This window comes from Chroicocephalus ridibundus, chromosome 1 (assembly GCF_963924245.1).
Source record: "Chroicocephalus ridibundus chromosome 1, bChrRid1.1, whole genome shotgun sequence".
NCBI classification, from domain to species: domain Eukaryota; kingdom Metazoa; phylum Chordata; class Aves; order Charadriiformes; family Laridae; genus Chroicocephalus; species Chroicocephalus ridibundus.
In genome coordinates, this window is record NC_086284.1 from 22,777,814 (window position 1) to 22,790,784 (window position 12,971).

Here is a 12,971-nt window from a genome sequence, read left to right on the forward strand (position 1 = left end):
ATTTCCCCCTGCAGCCTCAGCACTGGTTAGGGTCTACGGCACAGTCTTCCAGATGTTTGTTGGTTTATTTGCAATATATAGTTTGTGCAGGTTGGCAGGAACAGGTGGCAAAATTTACTGCATTGTAAATTACTGTATCATCCCTTTCAACTTTTTTTTTTTCATTAAAAATACAGCTGTCAACATCTGTTATGCATTTGGAAAGGTGTCTTAGGGCAAGACAGCCCAAACACTCCAGTTCTTCAGAATTTCTCTCTATGCTATTTAGACCTCACAATCTACGATGATTTAATCTCCATTTTGCTTCTGTATTTTTTCCTCTCAGAGTATCTCATCTTAAATTCCAGGAACAACCCATCCCCAGGCAGAAGCATCCCAACAGCCCTTTAAATAGAAACTGATGCAAAATGATAATTTGTCTCATTAGGAATCTCATTTGCTCCTGGTACTATCATCAGACGAATCAGTTTTTTGGAGGCTTCATGTTTCTGATATACACATAAAACCAACTGAGATTGTAGGCACCAACTGTGAGTGATTAGTTGCCCTTGTTTGCATTAGGTCAAGTTTCTAAATTGTGAGGACACTCTTTAGCTCAAACAGCATCTTGAGAAATTTAATTTCAGCCACATTGATTTATTCCTTGCTTTCCCAGTGTCCTTTTGTTCATGTCTCTGAAATTATGATTTCTTCTAATAGCATTTAAAAGAGCTATATTTCTTTTAACTTCAGAACCAGTCATTTAATTAGTCCCCTTTTCTTTTGAAATTTCTAAAGATTAGAGGCAAAGCATCACATTTTGCTATCCTTCCTTTTCAACAGTGAATTTCTTCATCTGTCCTGTGACTCAGCTACAGTTGCTGTAGGAATTACCTTCTGTGCATTATTTAAGAGAGGCACACAACGTTTGTAGTAATGTTCACTCATTCTAATAGTATCAATTTCAAAGTAGGTTAAAGCACAGTAAGATGCCACATAATTAAAAAAAACCAAACACCTTTATCCTGAAAAAAAGAGGAGAATTTTAAACCACTTCATTGACAAGTCTTAAAAATTATTTGTTTTCTTGGGGGTGATTTAGAGCTACTACTTGATCCATGGAGAAACAGTAAACCTGATAAATTCCCCTAAAGCAGTGGACCTGAGGCAGAGAGCATTGCAGTACAACACCCCTGTAGTACTTCCTCTCCCCAGAAAATTGCTCGTTGGATGGTTCTGATTTCAGAATCTACTTCCTTTAGGTCCAAATTCATAAAAGTTTTAAAACAGCTCCTCTCTAAGAGTTTTCACCCTTCACATAAAATAGCGTACCAATTTAACAAAAAATGTCCAAACGCAAGTACTTGTATTCAGGGGCCATTAAAGGTGATGAAAAAAGCTGGCAGTCACAAAGCACAAGTTTAGTCCAATGAAGCTCATCTTCTGTGCTCCCTTTGCAGTTCATGGAGAAAGGCCAGGTCCTCCAGAGGATGTTTCGGAGCAGCTAGCTGGTCTCTAAAATCACAGGAGAAAAAAACTCCAAATATTTATCTACATTGACTGCAGAATATCCCATCTGCCCAAATTTTCAAATCTGTGTGTCTGAAACGGGGCCGACACAAATCCTGTGTTTTGCAAGGTGCGGCGGCTGTGCTCCCCAAGCCTGTTGCCTTCCATCTTACTTCCACCACCTGGTCAGTGTGGAAGGGGGGCTGAAGAGGAATGGACAAGCTTCACATTGGGTACACGGGTGTGGAAAACCACGGCTTTTTGCTTTTCGGGGAATGAGGCGTTCTTTCTGAACCCGCGCAGGTGGGTGCAGTGTTAAGAGCTTCCCTTTTGGGGCCGGTGTGCAGGAGCAGCATCGTGGCTCCCGAGGACGGCCAGCAGAGCTCTGCGCTTGGGCACTCCAGTTAATGAACTGAAAACATTATTAACTAAGCCAATACCAGCCTAACGGGAAATCTGTCTCCACATATGTTGCATAATTTTTATATTATTGAACCAACTAGGAATTGTTTAATCAACAAAGCCAGCGGGGAACCTTCAAATAGCAGGAGACTGAAGAAACGTGCACTCGTTTGCCAATTAATTTTGTGGATGCTGAAGCCTCTCCAGTTTCCTGTCCTGAACAAGGCTTTCCACTTTTCCTTGGGTGACATCTTCAGTTTCTCTAGGAGGGATTTCTGTGCTCAGCTGGGGACAACAGGGTGCGTCTACGTCCACCAGTTTCATCTTCATGCTCCCCTCGTCACTGGCTGCATTACAGGAGCTGTTGCTCGTTCAGCTTGGATCTCACTAATAATGACCACAACATCCATTCGACGTGTATCTTCTATTCAGGAGGACTAAAGATTTTTTCTGTATTGGAGTGGTTTGCTGACCCAGCTGCGTTTTACAGGACAGATTCAATCTGAAGGCACAGGACATGCTTGCACTCTCCTACGAGAACTCTTGCATGAGAAGAAAACTGTATTTTTAAATTCTGATGTACATTCATTGATCCATTTCTATGCTTAAGTCAAAGTATGGTCAATATGCCTGAATTTTAAAATACTTCCTCTAAATACCTGGGTTTGTTCCTATTCTAGCCGTTTCTTGGGCAGTGATCTTTTTTGTTATACGCACTGGACACGTGAAGTGCCATGAAACCATAATCCATGGCCTGACTTGTTCTTCGTATTATCTCATCTCTGCTTTCTAGATAACTCAAGTGTAATCTGTAAACTCGTCAGAGCCGAGACACGGTCTGATTTCTCCACCCAAAATTCCACCAGCTCTGAGACACCTTGGAGTCCAGAGACAAAACATTTATAATTCCTAAAATTATAAAAAAACTTTATGTATTCTCCACCGACAGCTTGAAATTAGGAAGGACCATACTGTTCACCCTTTTAATAACACCTGGCTCAACAGGACAAGCCAACACACCCTGACGACACCCGAGTTCAGATCAGGCACTGGCACGTTTGCAGGCACGATGGGTGGCAACCTGTCTGAACCCTGAAAGCAGACAATGAACTGGAGGATAGTCATGTAATATCACGATAAAACTTTTCTTTTTCAGTTCTTATATGCAGAATATGTACTCCTCATTGTTGCGTATTTTTTTAAAACATACCAACTTAGTTTGACTCCAGAGGGAGTTTTGCTTTTAGAAGGAGGCTTGCATACATTGAGACACCAACATTAATTTCTAAAAAATACCAATGAGTTTCTCCTAGTTATAGTATATCACACTGCATTTTTGCCTTTGCTTCTTTTAGAAATGAAGAATAAACGTTCTGAAACAATTATCTTAAACTAAACAAACTGAAAGAACTTCTACATTGCAAAAATTTTACATTTTACTTTTTACAAGTGTTGTTATGGGGATACAACTACAAATGTGTAAATGAGTTTTATGTTATGACTTGTACTCGCTCTTATGTATCCCTTTGAAATATGTTAAATCAATTTTTGAGACTTCTGCAATGTGCAACATATTCATCTTTATTCCACATAACATTCAGACGCAATGTTGGAAATTTTTAAAAAATTCAATTTTATTTAGTTTTTATATATATTTCTGTTTAGGAAGATTTGGGAACCCTTTAGGAAGGGTTCCTAACATTATAAAAGTCATAATTAATAAGTTTAACTGATAGATTGGCAGTTGGCATAAACTTTTAACTAAATTGTGATGAGTAATGCTGACAGACAGATTGCAAATACCATAAAGTTACCAAAAAGAAATACAACATGTAATGCTAAAGCTACTATGTATTCCTTAAAAGACAAGGTCAATCTAAACACTTATGTAAACAGCTCTTTCAATCTAAGATATTTGATATGAGAAATTATTTTAAGACTGTTTCGTAAAGCCTTTAAGTTAAGACAAAAATAGGCTACAGATTAAACGCAGAGTCTGATTCTTCAAGCCTGATGGACAAGTCTTCCCTGGCCTTCAAAGGAGCTCCCTCCTGGCTGTACTTTCAGGATAACTTCTTCTGAAAATGTTTTGCAGCTGTATTTTAATTCCTAATCAATCATTTAATTTTTTTTTAACATATAGACACAAAGTTCATCTAAAATTAAGCATATCCGTTTTCTTTTTCCTCTGAACTTGACACCAAAGCTTTTGTTAAAAAAAAAAAACAACTTGAAATCCCATTTTTAGTAACTTGCTGCCGAAAGCAGATACTGCCGATTGCACGAACCCAAATACAAATGAGCAATGAGGAATTGCTTGTAACTTCTAGATACACTAAAGCTAAGTGAATTGATTTTTCCAAAAGAAAACCAAACAGCTTGTAAGAAGCAAGTCATTCGTAAACAAAAGAAACCACAAAAGCAATAAAGAACATTATAAACCTATTCACATCACACAGCATAAAATGTTAAAGAATAATCTCCATTCCAAAGTAAAAACAATTTGCCAAAATTTTAACAGCAACAAGTAAGAGGCAGCCTTGCATTTAAAGCCAGAGCTGGAACAAAGCAGACTTTGGGTGAACACAGATGTGCCTTGCGCGATTGAGTCCTTCGCTATTTGGTGACGCGAAGCCGGCTGCGGTACTTTGATGCCAGTCCCACCGCCCCACGTTTGCTCCCGTTAGCTATCTCTTGCTCGCAGCTCTCGTCACTAGAAGACGCAAGCGACTTCCAAACGCACAAAGCAAACCAGCTATCCAATCGCCTGCTGCTCAAACTGTGAGTTCAGTTTGAGGGGGGGAGGCTGAGGCGTTTATTACATTTTATTTCATTCTGATAGTTTCCTGGGGAAGTCAGCACTGGCCAGGCACTGGAACAGCCTGCCCAGGGAGGTGGTTGAGTCACCATCCCTAGACGTGTTTAAGAAACGTCTAGATTTGGTGGTTCAGGGCATGCTCTAGTGGCAGCGATTGTAGGTTGTTTGGTTGGACTCGATGATCTCAAAGGTCCTTTCCAGCCATGAAGATTCTGTGATTCTATGATTCTAAGTAAAGGGACCCTTGGTGGTCACCAGTGCCTGATTTTCTAGACAGTCTCAGGACGCCCACGTGCTCTTGTTCTGCTGGGTGACTCTGGGTGCATGTCCACAGATGACAACAATACAAACATTTTCTCTTTAACACAATTTAAATTAAAGCTCCCAGTGAAGACCGCGGAGGGAAGAGCAGCAGGCAGGCACACGCTGCTGCTTTGCTAGCTTCTCACTCTACTTCTCTACAAGACCACCCTGCCAAGGCTCGGGTGGGAGGACTCCTCATCAGCACAAGCCCGCTTGATGGCTCCTGACATACCAAACAGATTCTCTGTAATCTCAGTACTGCTTAGGTGGTACCGTCTTTATGGTTTCCTAACGCAGTCTCTCCTGTTCCTCATATGAGTGTTATCCACTATCATGGAAGTTTCCTTCTCCTCAAGGCTCCCCGCACTAAACCCCGAAGAAATTACAACAAAACACCACCTGTTGAGCTTATATCCAACTTTGAGAATAACACAGCTAGTGTCACGCTTAAAAGGGACGGATACTTCCTCACAGAGCGGTGAGATTTCTTGTTTGTTTTTCTTGAGAATTTCCCCAGTCCACCTTTTGAGTCTGTTATCATGAACCTGTCTTGAGAAGTTAAGCTTTCACCCCAGCCAAGTCAAGTCAGACGACTGGGAGAGGAAAAGAGGAAGAACCTTGAGAGCTTTACAGATAAGTCTATCTCCTATTTATAGTGGGCAACCAGGAAGAGTGATGTGGACCTGGGACTATTGACTCCTAAGGTTGTAAGAAAGAAAAAACACGTAACATGCATACCTGTGCATACACACATGCACACTATGGTGCAGTTAAAAAATGTTCATCTATAATTGCTAAATATTAATTTTGATCTGTTTCTTGGTTTACTGTTTCAGATCTTACACCTAACTTTGCATTTTGGAGTAATAAACATTTTTATTTACCTTTTCATTGGACTTCTTATACCCCCAACACTTACTATAACCTTAAGTTCCTGAGATACTGCAGCATTCCCTGTCACAACTCACAACCTTTAGCAAGATAAAGCAACTATTTGTTACACATTCACCTTCTGCAATACAATTAAAGCAAAATAGTTATGACCCAAATTGTAGCTACTGCCGTTTATGATAAAATGAAGGTTTTTGCTTCTCATTTATACTATTTTTCGAAGAGGTCTAAGAGACTCAATGCACAATCAACAAATCAATGTACAACTTTTAAAGCCTGTATCAAGAGTCTTGTATTTCCAGTTTAATATTATCATGGTGAAGGTAGACAAACCAGGCATCCATACAGGATCTCGTGGAATCATCCACCAGGAACTCGCACACGAGCAGTTCACAGAAATGAGGGCACGAACCATGTGAATTTTCCTTTTTGATCTAGGACAACTTGATTTGCATGGATTGTGCAAGTGGTTTCGCCTTTTGGACCTCTACCCTTGTCAGGGAAAGAGAACTGCTGTGTTAGTGGCTGAGTGAGATGATGTCCACTCTTCCAACAGGAGATGATATTGCTGTGACGTTCCTGCCAGTGGCCACTATTAAATCCCGCGTACTGCGTATGCTGCGGCGCAGGGTCAGACTCCACAGAGGAGTAAACAACACTGTTCCCTAGAACAAGAGTACTTCCGTATGGAGGTCAAAAGTGATAACAGTTCTGTAAACAAAACTGATTGCACTAGAACGATACAAAATTATTGCATTACAATCTGGGTTAACTAAAGTTTAACTATAGTGAAAAAAACAAGAGTATTTTTGATTCAGCTATTATGTAAACAGGACAGACAAACCCTACTACATAACATTTATAGCAAAAGAACAACGAACTGCTTTAAAAAGGACTTTTCCCAGTTTGCTTCCATACTTCTTTGGCTCCTTTAATGCTTTCTCTTTTCACACACTTCCAGTAACCTTGAATGCCTTGCTGTTGCGGTACCTGTTAATAAAGTACAAGTACATTTAGCACCTACACAAAAAAGACTCTTATTCCCAGACTGTGTAAATATAATATGTAATGCAATGCTGCTGCTCCCATAGTTCAAATGTATAATAACAAGTTTTTGGTGGCTGCACTCCTCCCCAGATTCCTAAGCAGTATGGAATCTTCAGTTTAAAATATAACTTCTCTCTATTCACTATCTCTACTTCTGTTTCTACAGGTGTTAACAAGATAGCTGTACCAATCACGTGTGGTATTTTAAAAAAATAATGTTAGCTTGTTACCCTCAAACCTCGATGAATTCGGTTCCTCACGACTCCAAGAAACTCGCTGTGGCTGAGGCAGTCATCTCCGTCTAGATCGAAAATCTTGAAGATGGTATCCAAAACATTATCTGAGAGCTCCTGTCCTGTTGCCACCTTCACTGCTCTCTTGAACTCAGCTAGGAAAGACATAATATTACACCACAGGTGACGTGAACTTGTAAAGAAATCAGAAAGCACATAAATAGCAGGATTTTGTACAATTTACGATGTCTCATGGGTATCCTAACTGGAGGATTTGGGATGTGTGAACTAGTAAACTATTAGGAGGCTCAGTTCATGTGTTGTTGAGCTTGCTTTATCTTTCACAACACTATTAATTGTATGATAAACTTTTGAAATGCACTACTTCTCAAGCAACAGTAAGGGTGGTAATTTTTGCTAGAAATAGCTGCATGCTGAAAACTTACATACATTTGGCTGATACCTGTCCAGATGGATGGTAAGTACCTCACTACACTCTCATAAAAATACTACCGTTTTATCTTGAACCAGTCTCATGCCAATTCATTCTGCAAGAAAAATCTTCTCCTCAGAGAACAGTATTTTACGACTGGCTCCACCTCAACCAACAATGCCCTCAGCACCTCTGTACGCAGACCATCACTGCTCAATGCACTCTTGACAGCATGTGGCTTTATATGCCTGTAGTTCTGCTTTTTAAAGAAGTAGCGTACCTTCCCTTAAATTACGATGGAAGAGTTTATGAGGATTTCTGGCAGAAAAAGCTGTCATACCTCTCTGGAGATGTATTTTTCTCTTCAGTTTTTTGGCCTTCTCTCTTTACACTACCGCGCGCATTACAGTAATACCTACTACCCCCGCTTCTGGTCTTGTGATGTAAAGAATGAGAAGTTCTGACTCAAGGAAGATGAGGAAAGGTGTGGGGTTGCTGTAAAACAGCAGATAGTGAGTGAAATTATTATTGTTTATTATAGCAAGCACAATCACAACACATGATTTGGATGGATTTTTGCAGGCATCACGGAAGTGTGTATTTCAAGGAGGGACTGGGGGTTATTAACGTGTAGCAGTGTTGTAGATTATTATAGCAAGTTGTCCAACTAACTCATAAATAACAGTAATGATGTGGTTCTGTTTTGATAAATCAGTGCTGTTTATAAATCATGTTATAATTATGATTAGTTTTGAAGCTTACTAGAGGAAAGTGCACTCCTGACTTAGCTCTCATCTTTGCCTCTTTGAACAATTCCTGTATAAATGCAGTTGATTAATTTACAGTTCGTTTAAATATAATTAAGTTGAAAATCCTTCCATAAAAGGATATACCGTGATTTGAAAAGGACACAAAATTGGGATGCCTATAGTAGAGTCTTGATTTGTCATTAAAAAGATGTTAACTATTTCAGCTCTTAAAGCTAAATAAAAGTCCAGAGCTGGTACTGCACTTTTTGGAACAGAAAACGAAGGAGAAAAATCTTCTAAAATGGTGGAGCATAATAATCTTCAAACCAACAACAGCCACCTTATCGGAAAGAAAAGATGAGCTGCTAACTTAGAAGGAAAAAACATCTAGAATAAAAGGAAGGACTAAAGGACTCTCTGATTTTTAGATGAATATTCATATGTGTGTGAATACACACATGCGCACACATGCAAACAGCAAGACAAAGAACTGAGTGAGATTCAGGAAAGGATTAGACACATATACATGTAATATCCGTGAGTTACCTCAGAGGCTGACTGTTTTCGATCACAGTATGGTTCCGTGCATAAACAGTCACAACTGCCTGTTGGTTCGGAACGAGTTTTTACAAGGAAACATTACCAGAGTCAACACCAACTGTTGGCCTCATCATCCTTTGGCTCTTAAAAATGTGATACTTAATAGAGAAGCGAGCTAAGCTCTCATATATCACTTATATTATTTCACCGTTAATTCGTCCTCTTTCCTTCTGCTCTTTCTATACCTTGTGCAAATAAAATCTGTCTCCCCATAAAGAAAGATGCTGTCAAAGCAGACAGAGGAGGGCCACGAACCCAGCTGGGAACTGGAGCATATGGAAGAAAAGAAGGGGAGGGAGGTAGGGAAAACAGAAGTGTAAGGGGGCATCTCGCTGCAGCCTTCAACCACCTGAAAGGGGTTATACAGAAGAGAGACACGTTTTTCTCAAAGGTGCACGGAGGTAAGATACAATCATCGTAAGTTGCAGCAAGGGTTTGACACAGAAAAGATGGACGAGAGTGGTGAAGCACTAGAACAGCCATCCAGAGAGGCTGTGGAAATGAAGCTCCTCCTGAAGGCTGGACTAGCTAGTGATGAAAGTCCCAAGTTGTAACCTCCCCCACACTTTTGTCCTTCTTTGGTTCAAACCCCATCCAAACATTTCTCTCTCAGGAACAGTGAATTCTCTTCCTGTCTTCTCACATCTCTCTCACCTTTTCCCCATGAGCCCATCAAATATTTATTTCCATGAATGTCAGTGTTTCATCAAATTTCCTTAGGAACTTTTTACATTACTATTTTCAAATAACTTATGAGAGCTACCTTTCAAGTATAATAAGTAAGTAACAACCTCAGGATTATAACAAACAGCATTTGCATGTCCATGAAACTTTTGTTGCATTGCTCCTATTTCTACTATATGGGAAAGAAGCAGCTTCCCTCCTCCGAGTCTTTATTTTAAAAACCACTTTATTACATCGTTTGTTTTTCTTAGCCATGATTGCATAATGCTACATGAGTATATGGAGAATGCGTTTTGGAGGCATAAGTAAAACACAGCAAGTCGCTAAAGACCCTGCAAAAGAAGAAATTTCTATTGTTTAGTTTCCTCAGAAAACTAGTTTTATTATGAGGAAAAAGCTTTGTTACCATGAACTGCTACTAAAGCCTGTATCGTTTCAATAAATCCTTCCTAATCTAGAATTTAGATTGGACTGAGAGCAGCCCTATGGAGAATGACTTGGGGATACTGGTGGATGAAACACTGGGCATGTGCCGGCAATGTGTGCTTGCAGCCCAAAAAGCCAGTGGTATCCTGAGCTGTATCAAAAGCAGCGTGGCCAGCAGGTTGAGGAAGGTGATTCTGCCCCTCTACTCTGCTCTGGTGAGACCCCACCTGGAGTACTACGTCCAGCTCTGAGTCCTCAACACAGGAAGGACAGGAAAGACTGTTGGAGGGGGTCCAGAGGAGGGTCACAAAAATGATCAGAGGGCTGGAGCACCTCTCCTATGAGGACAGGCTGAGAGAGCTGGGGTTGTTCAGCCTGGGGAAGGCTCCAGGGAGACCTTATTGTGGCTTTTCAATATATAAAGCGGGCTAATAAGAAAGATGGAGAGACTTTTTACCAAGGCCTGTAGTGACAGGATGTGGCCCGCGACACAGGACAAGGCAAAACGGTTTCAAACTGAAAGAGAATAGATTTAGACTGGACATAAGGAAGAAACTTTTTACAATGAGGATGGTGAGACACTGGAACAGGTTGCCCAGAGAAGTTGTGGATGCCCCATCCCTGGAAGTGTTCGAGGTCAGGTTGGATGGGGCTTTGAGCAACTACTGGAAGATGTCCCTGCCCATGGCAGCAGGGGGTTGGACTAGATGATCTTTAGAGGCCCCTTCTAACCCAAACTACTCTATGATTCTACGGTTTAGTCTGCTGTGAGCGGTTCAGCATATGATAGCACATCAGACCTTACAAATCAAAACATTTTGGGAACTTTATACTATTATTTCTTCAAGAAATAGAATTAATTCAGAATAAAGAGCAGTATTCTATTTTTGGACTTCATAGTGCTATCCCATAGTGCTACTTTGCGATAACTTATTTACAGTAATTCTGTAAAAAATGCATTTTTTCTTGTTTAAAAAAATACATACGAAAGGTGTGCATCACTTACCCCGTTTAACAGGACGATTGGCTACAGTAAACATCTGCATGGCAATAGAAAAGTCTTCCAGGTTGTTTGTAAACTTGCAAAAAGTCTTGAATTCTTCCAAACTGATATTCTAGAGTATCACAGAATTCAGATGATACATAATGAGTGATACATTCAAACACCAGTAGATCTATTTCATTAAATGTAGCGGGACCTAGTGCTTAGGTATGATTGCCTACTCATCATCAGTATTTGTAGTTCTCAGTTGGCACATTAATGTTGTTCTTATTTGCAAAAAATTCAAAAGCTGCAATAATTCACTTGGAAACTAGTTATATCATTAGATACTTACATTCAAATGAAAACCCGCACATACAAACGAGAAAGCAAAACAAAGCGCGCTTTATGTACCAACCTCTCCTGCCTCAATTCTGTCTTTCACATTCTGCCAATAAATCTCATTGTTTTCCTCATCGGTGAAGTACAGTAACCATTCTGCAAAGTCTTCTTTTCTCATGACGCTCAAACCTTTTGAAAACTTTACGAATTCCATTTCTTGGACTTCTGTTTGCAGATTTTCCATGAATCTGTAAGCGTAAACAGATATTATCCAACAGCCAATACTTGTATCACTCTATCACTACCACTACGTTAGCTACTAAGTGCGGTAGACAATAACTCTTAATCACAGATACTATCAACATAATTGTTTAAAATTTTTTTAAAATCAAAATGGTTTGATTTTACCTGTGCAAGCAATTTGTTTCCGAGACTGCATTTCAACAAGGACACCAGTAGGGTGCTCTCTAAGTCTGCATTCATAGATTGCTGCTGCTAAGATAATTTACACACCTACCTGGCATATAGCTTTTACAAATGTTCAAAAATGTGCAGATAATGAGATAAAATGATTGGTAAGTCAGTATTATAATGAATGAATGAACGAAAAAGGACATAGTAACTAAAGGCCTGACACATGATTTATGAAATTTCATATTAATAAAGAGAGGAATGACAAGGTTGGAAAGTGCCCAGAAAGATGAGACCCTAATAATCACGAAGGTGAAAGAAAAGAGGAAACTTGAAATCATCGCTGCAGGAAAAGATGACTAAAAGTGTAGAAGATTATAACTGCGAAGAGGGGTTTGGCAAATCAGTTCTGCACTCACTACAGGATGGATTAGAGAGGATTACAACTGACACGTACAGAGTTCGGAAGAACACAGAAAACGATGTTGCAGGTGTTTGGGAAGGTAAGAAGTGAGCTGTCTGAAAAAGGAAGGGGTGAACGTCAAGGTTTTTAGGAGACGCCCATTCTTTTAGGAAGAAAAATAAAGTAGCAGGAGAAGCAAGTAACAACTAGTAGAGAGATAAAACTGTAAGCAGATTTGTAGCTTTGAGTTTCCCCAATTAGGTCTACATGGCCATTATAATTTCTTCTGGCCTGATAGGAATTTTGAGAAAGTAAGAGACAATACTGTGCAATCCATTTGGTAATTTCCACTTCAGAAATGGGGCAATCCAAAAACAAGTGATAATTTTAAAATGTAAATAAAGGCCAAAAACACAGTGATGCCTGCCAGAATCCCCTTAGTACTCTGAAAGAACCCGGCTTTATTGAGTTGCAAAATTATTGACAGGAGAGAATGAAATACTCCTACACTGGGACAAAGCAATTAGTTGGAGAAGAGGACAGCTAAGGGTCTATGTAGCAAATATCAGTAGAGGCTCATTTGCTCATCAGTGTTTGCACGGCCTCACTGGGTTTGAGTGCTTTCCCCTGAAATTACAGCGTTTTAGTCCGCACAGCTATCTTTAGTTCTTTAATGAGATCACTTGGACAATTAGTAGCTTGAAGCTCTGTGAAGTCTATAAGGGCGTAGCTGAAGACTGCTGTTGCAGCATAAGCTCG

The 12,971-nt window shown here is 39.9% G+C and overlaps 1 protein-coding gene across 1 annotated transcript in view; it reads right to left on the reverse strand.

Moving 5' to 3' along the window:
- Nucleotides 1-4,106: 4,106 nt before the first annotated feature.
- MICU2 (mitochondrial calcium uptake 2) overlaps nucleotides 4,107-12,971 on the reverse strand; it is a 152,394-nt gene continuing 143,529 nt past the window's right edge. The window contains exons 9-12 of the mRNA XM_063331170.1: nucleotides 11,475-11,646; nucleotides 11,081-11,189; nucleotides 7,180-7,337; nucleotides 4,107-6,892 (exon numbers count right to left, since the gene is read on the reverse strand). Of these exons, the coding sequence (XP_063187240.1) occupies nucleotides 6,788-6,892; nucleotides 7,180-7,337; nucleotides 11,081-11,189; nucleotides 11,475-11,646 (544 nt within the window). The 3' untranslated portion in view covers nucleotides 4,107-6,787. The remainder of the gene's footprint in view (nucleotides 6,893-7,179; nucleotides 7,338-11,080; nucleotides 11,190-11,474; nucleotides 11,647-12,971) is intronic.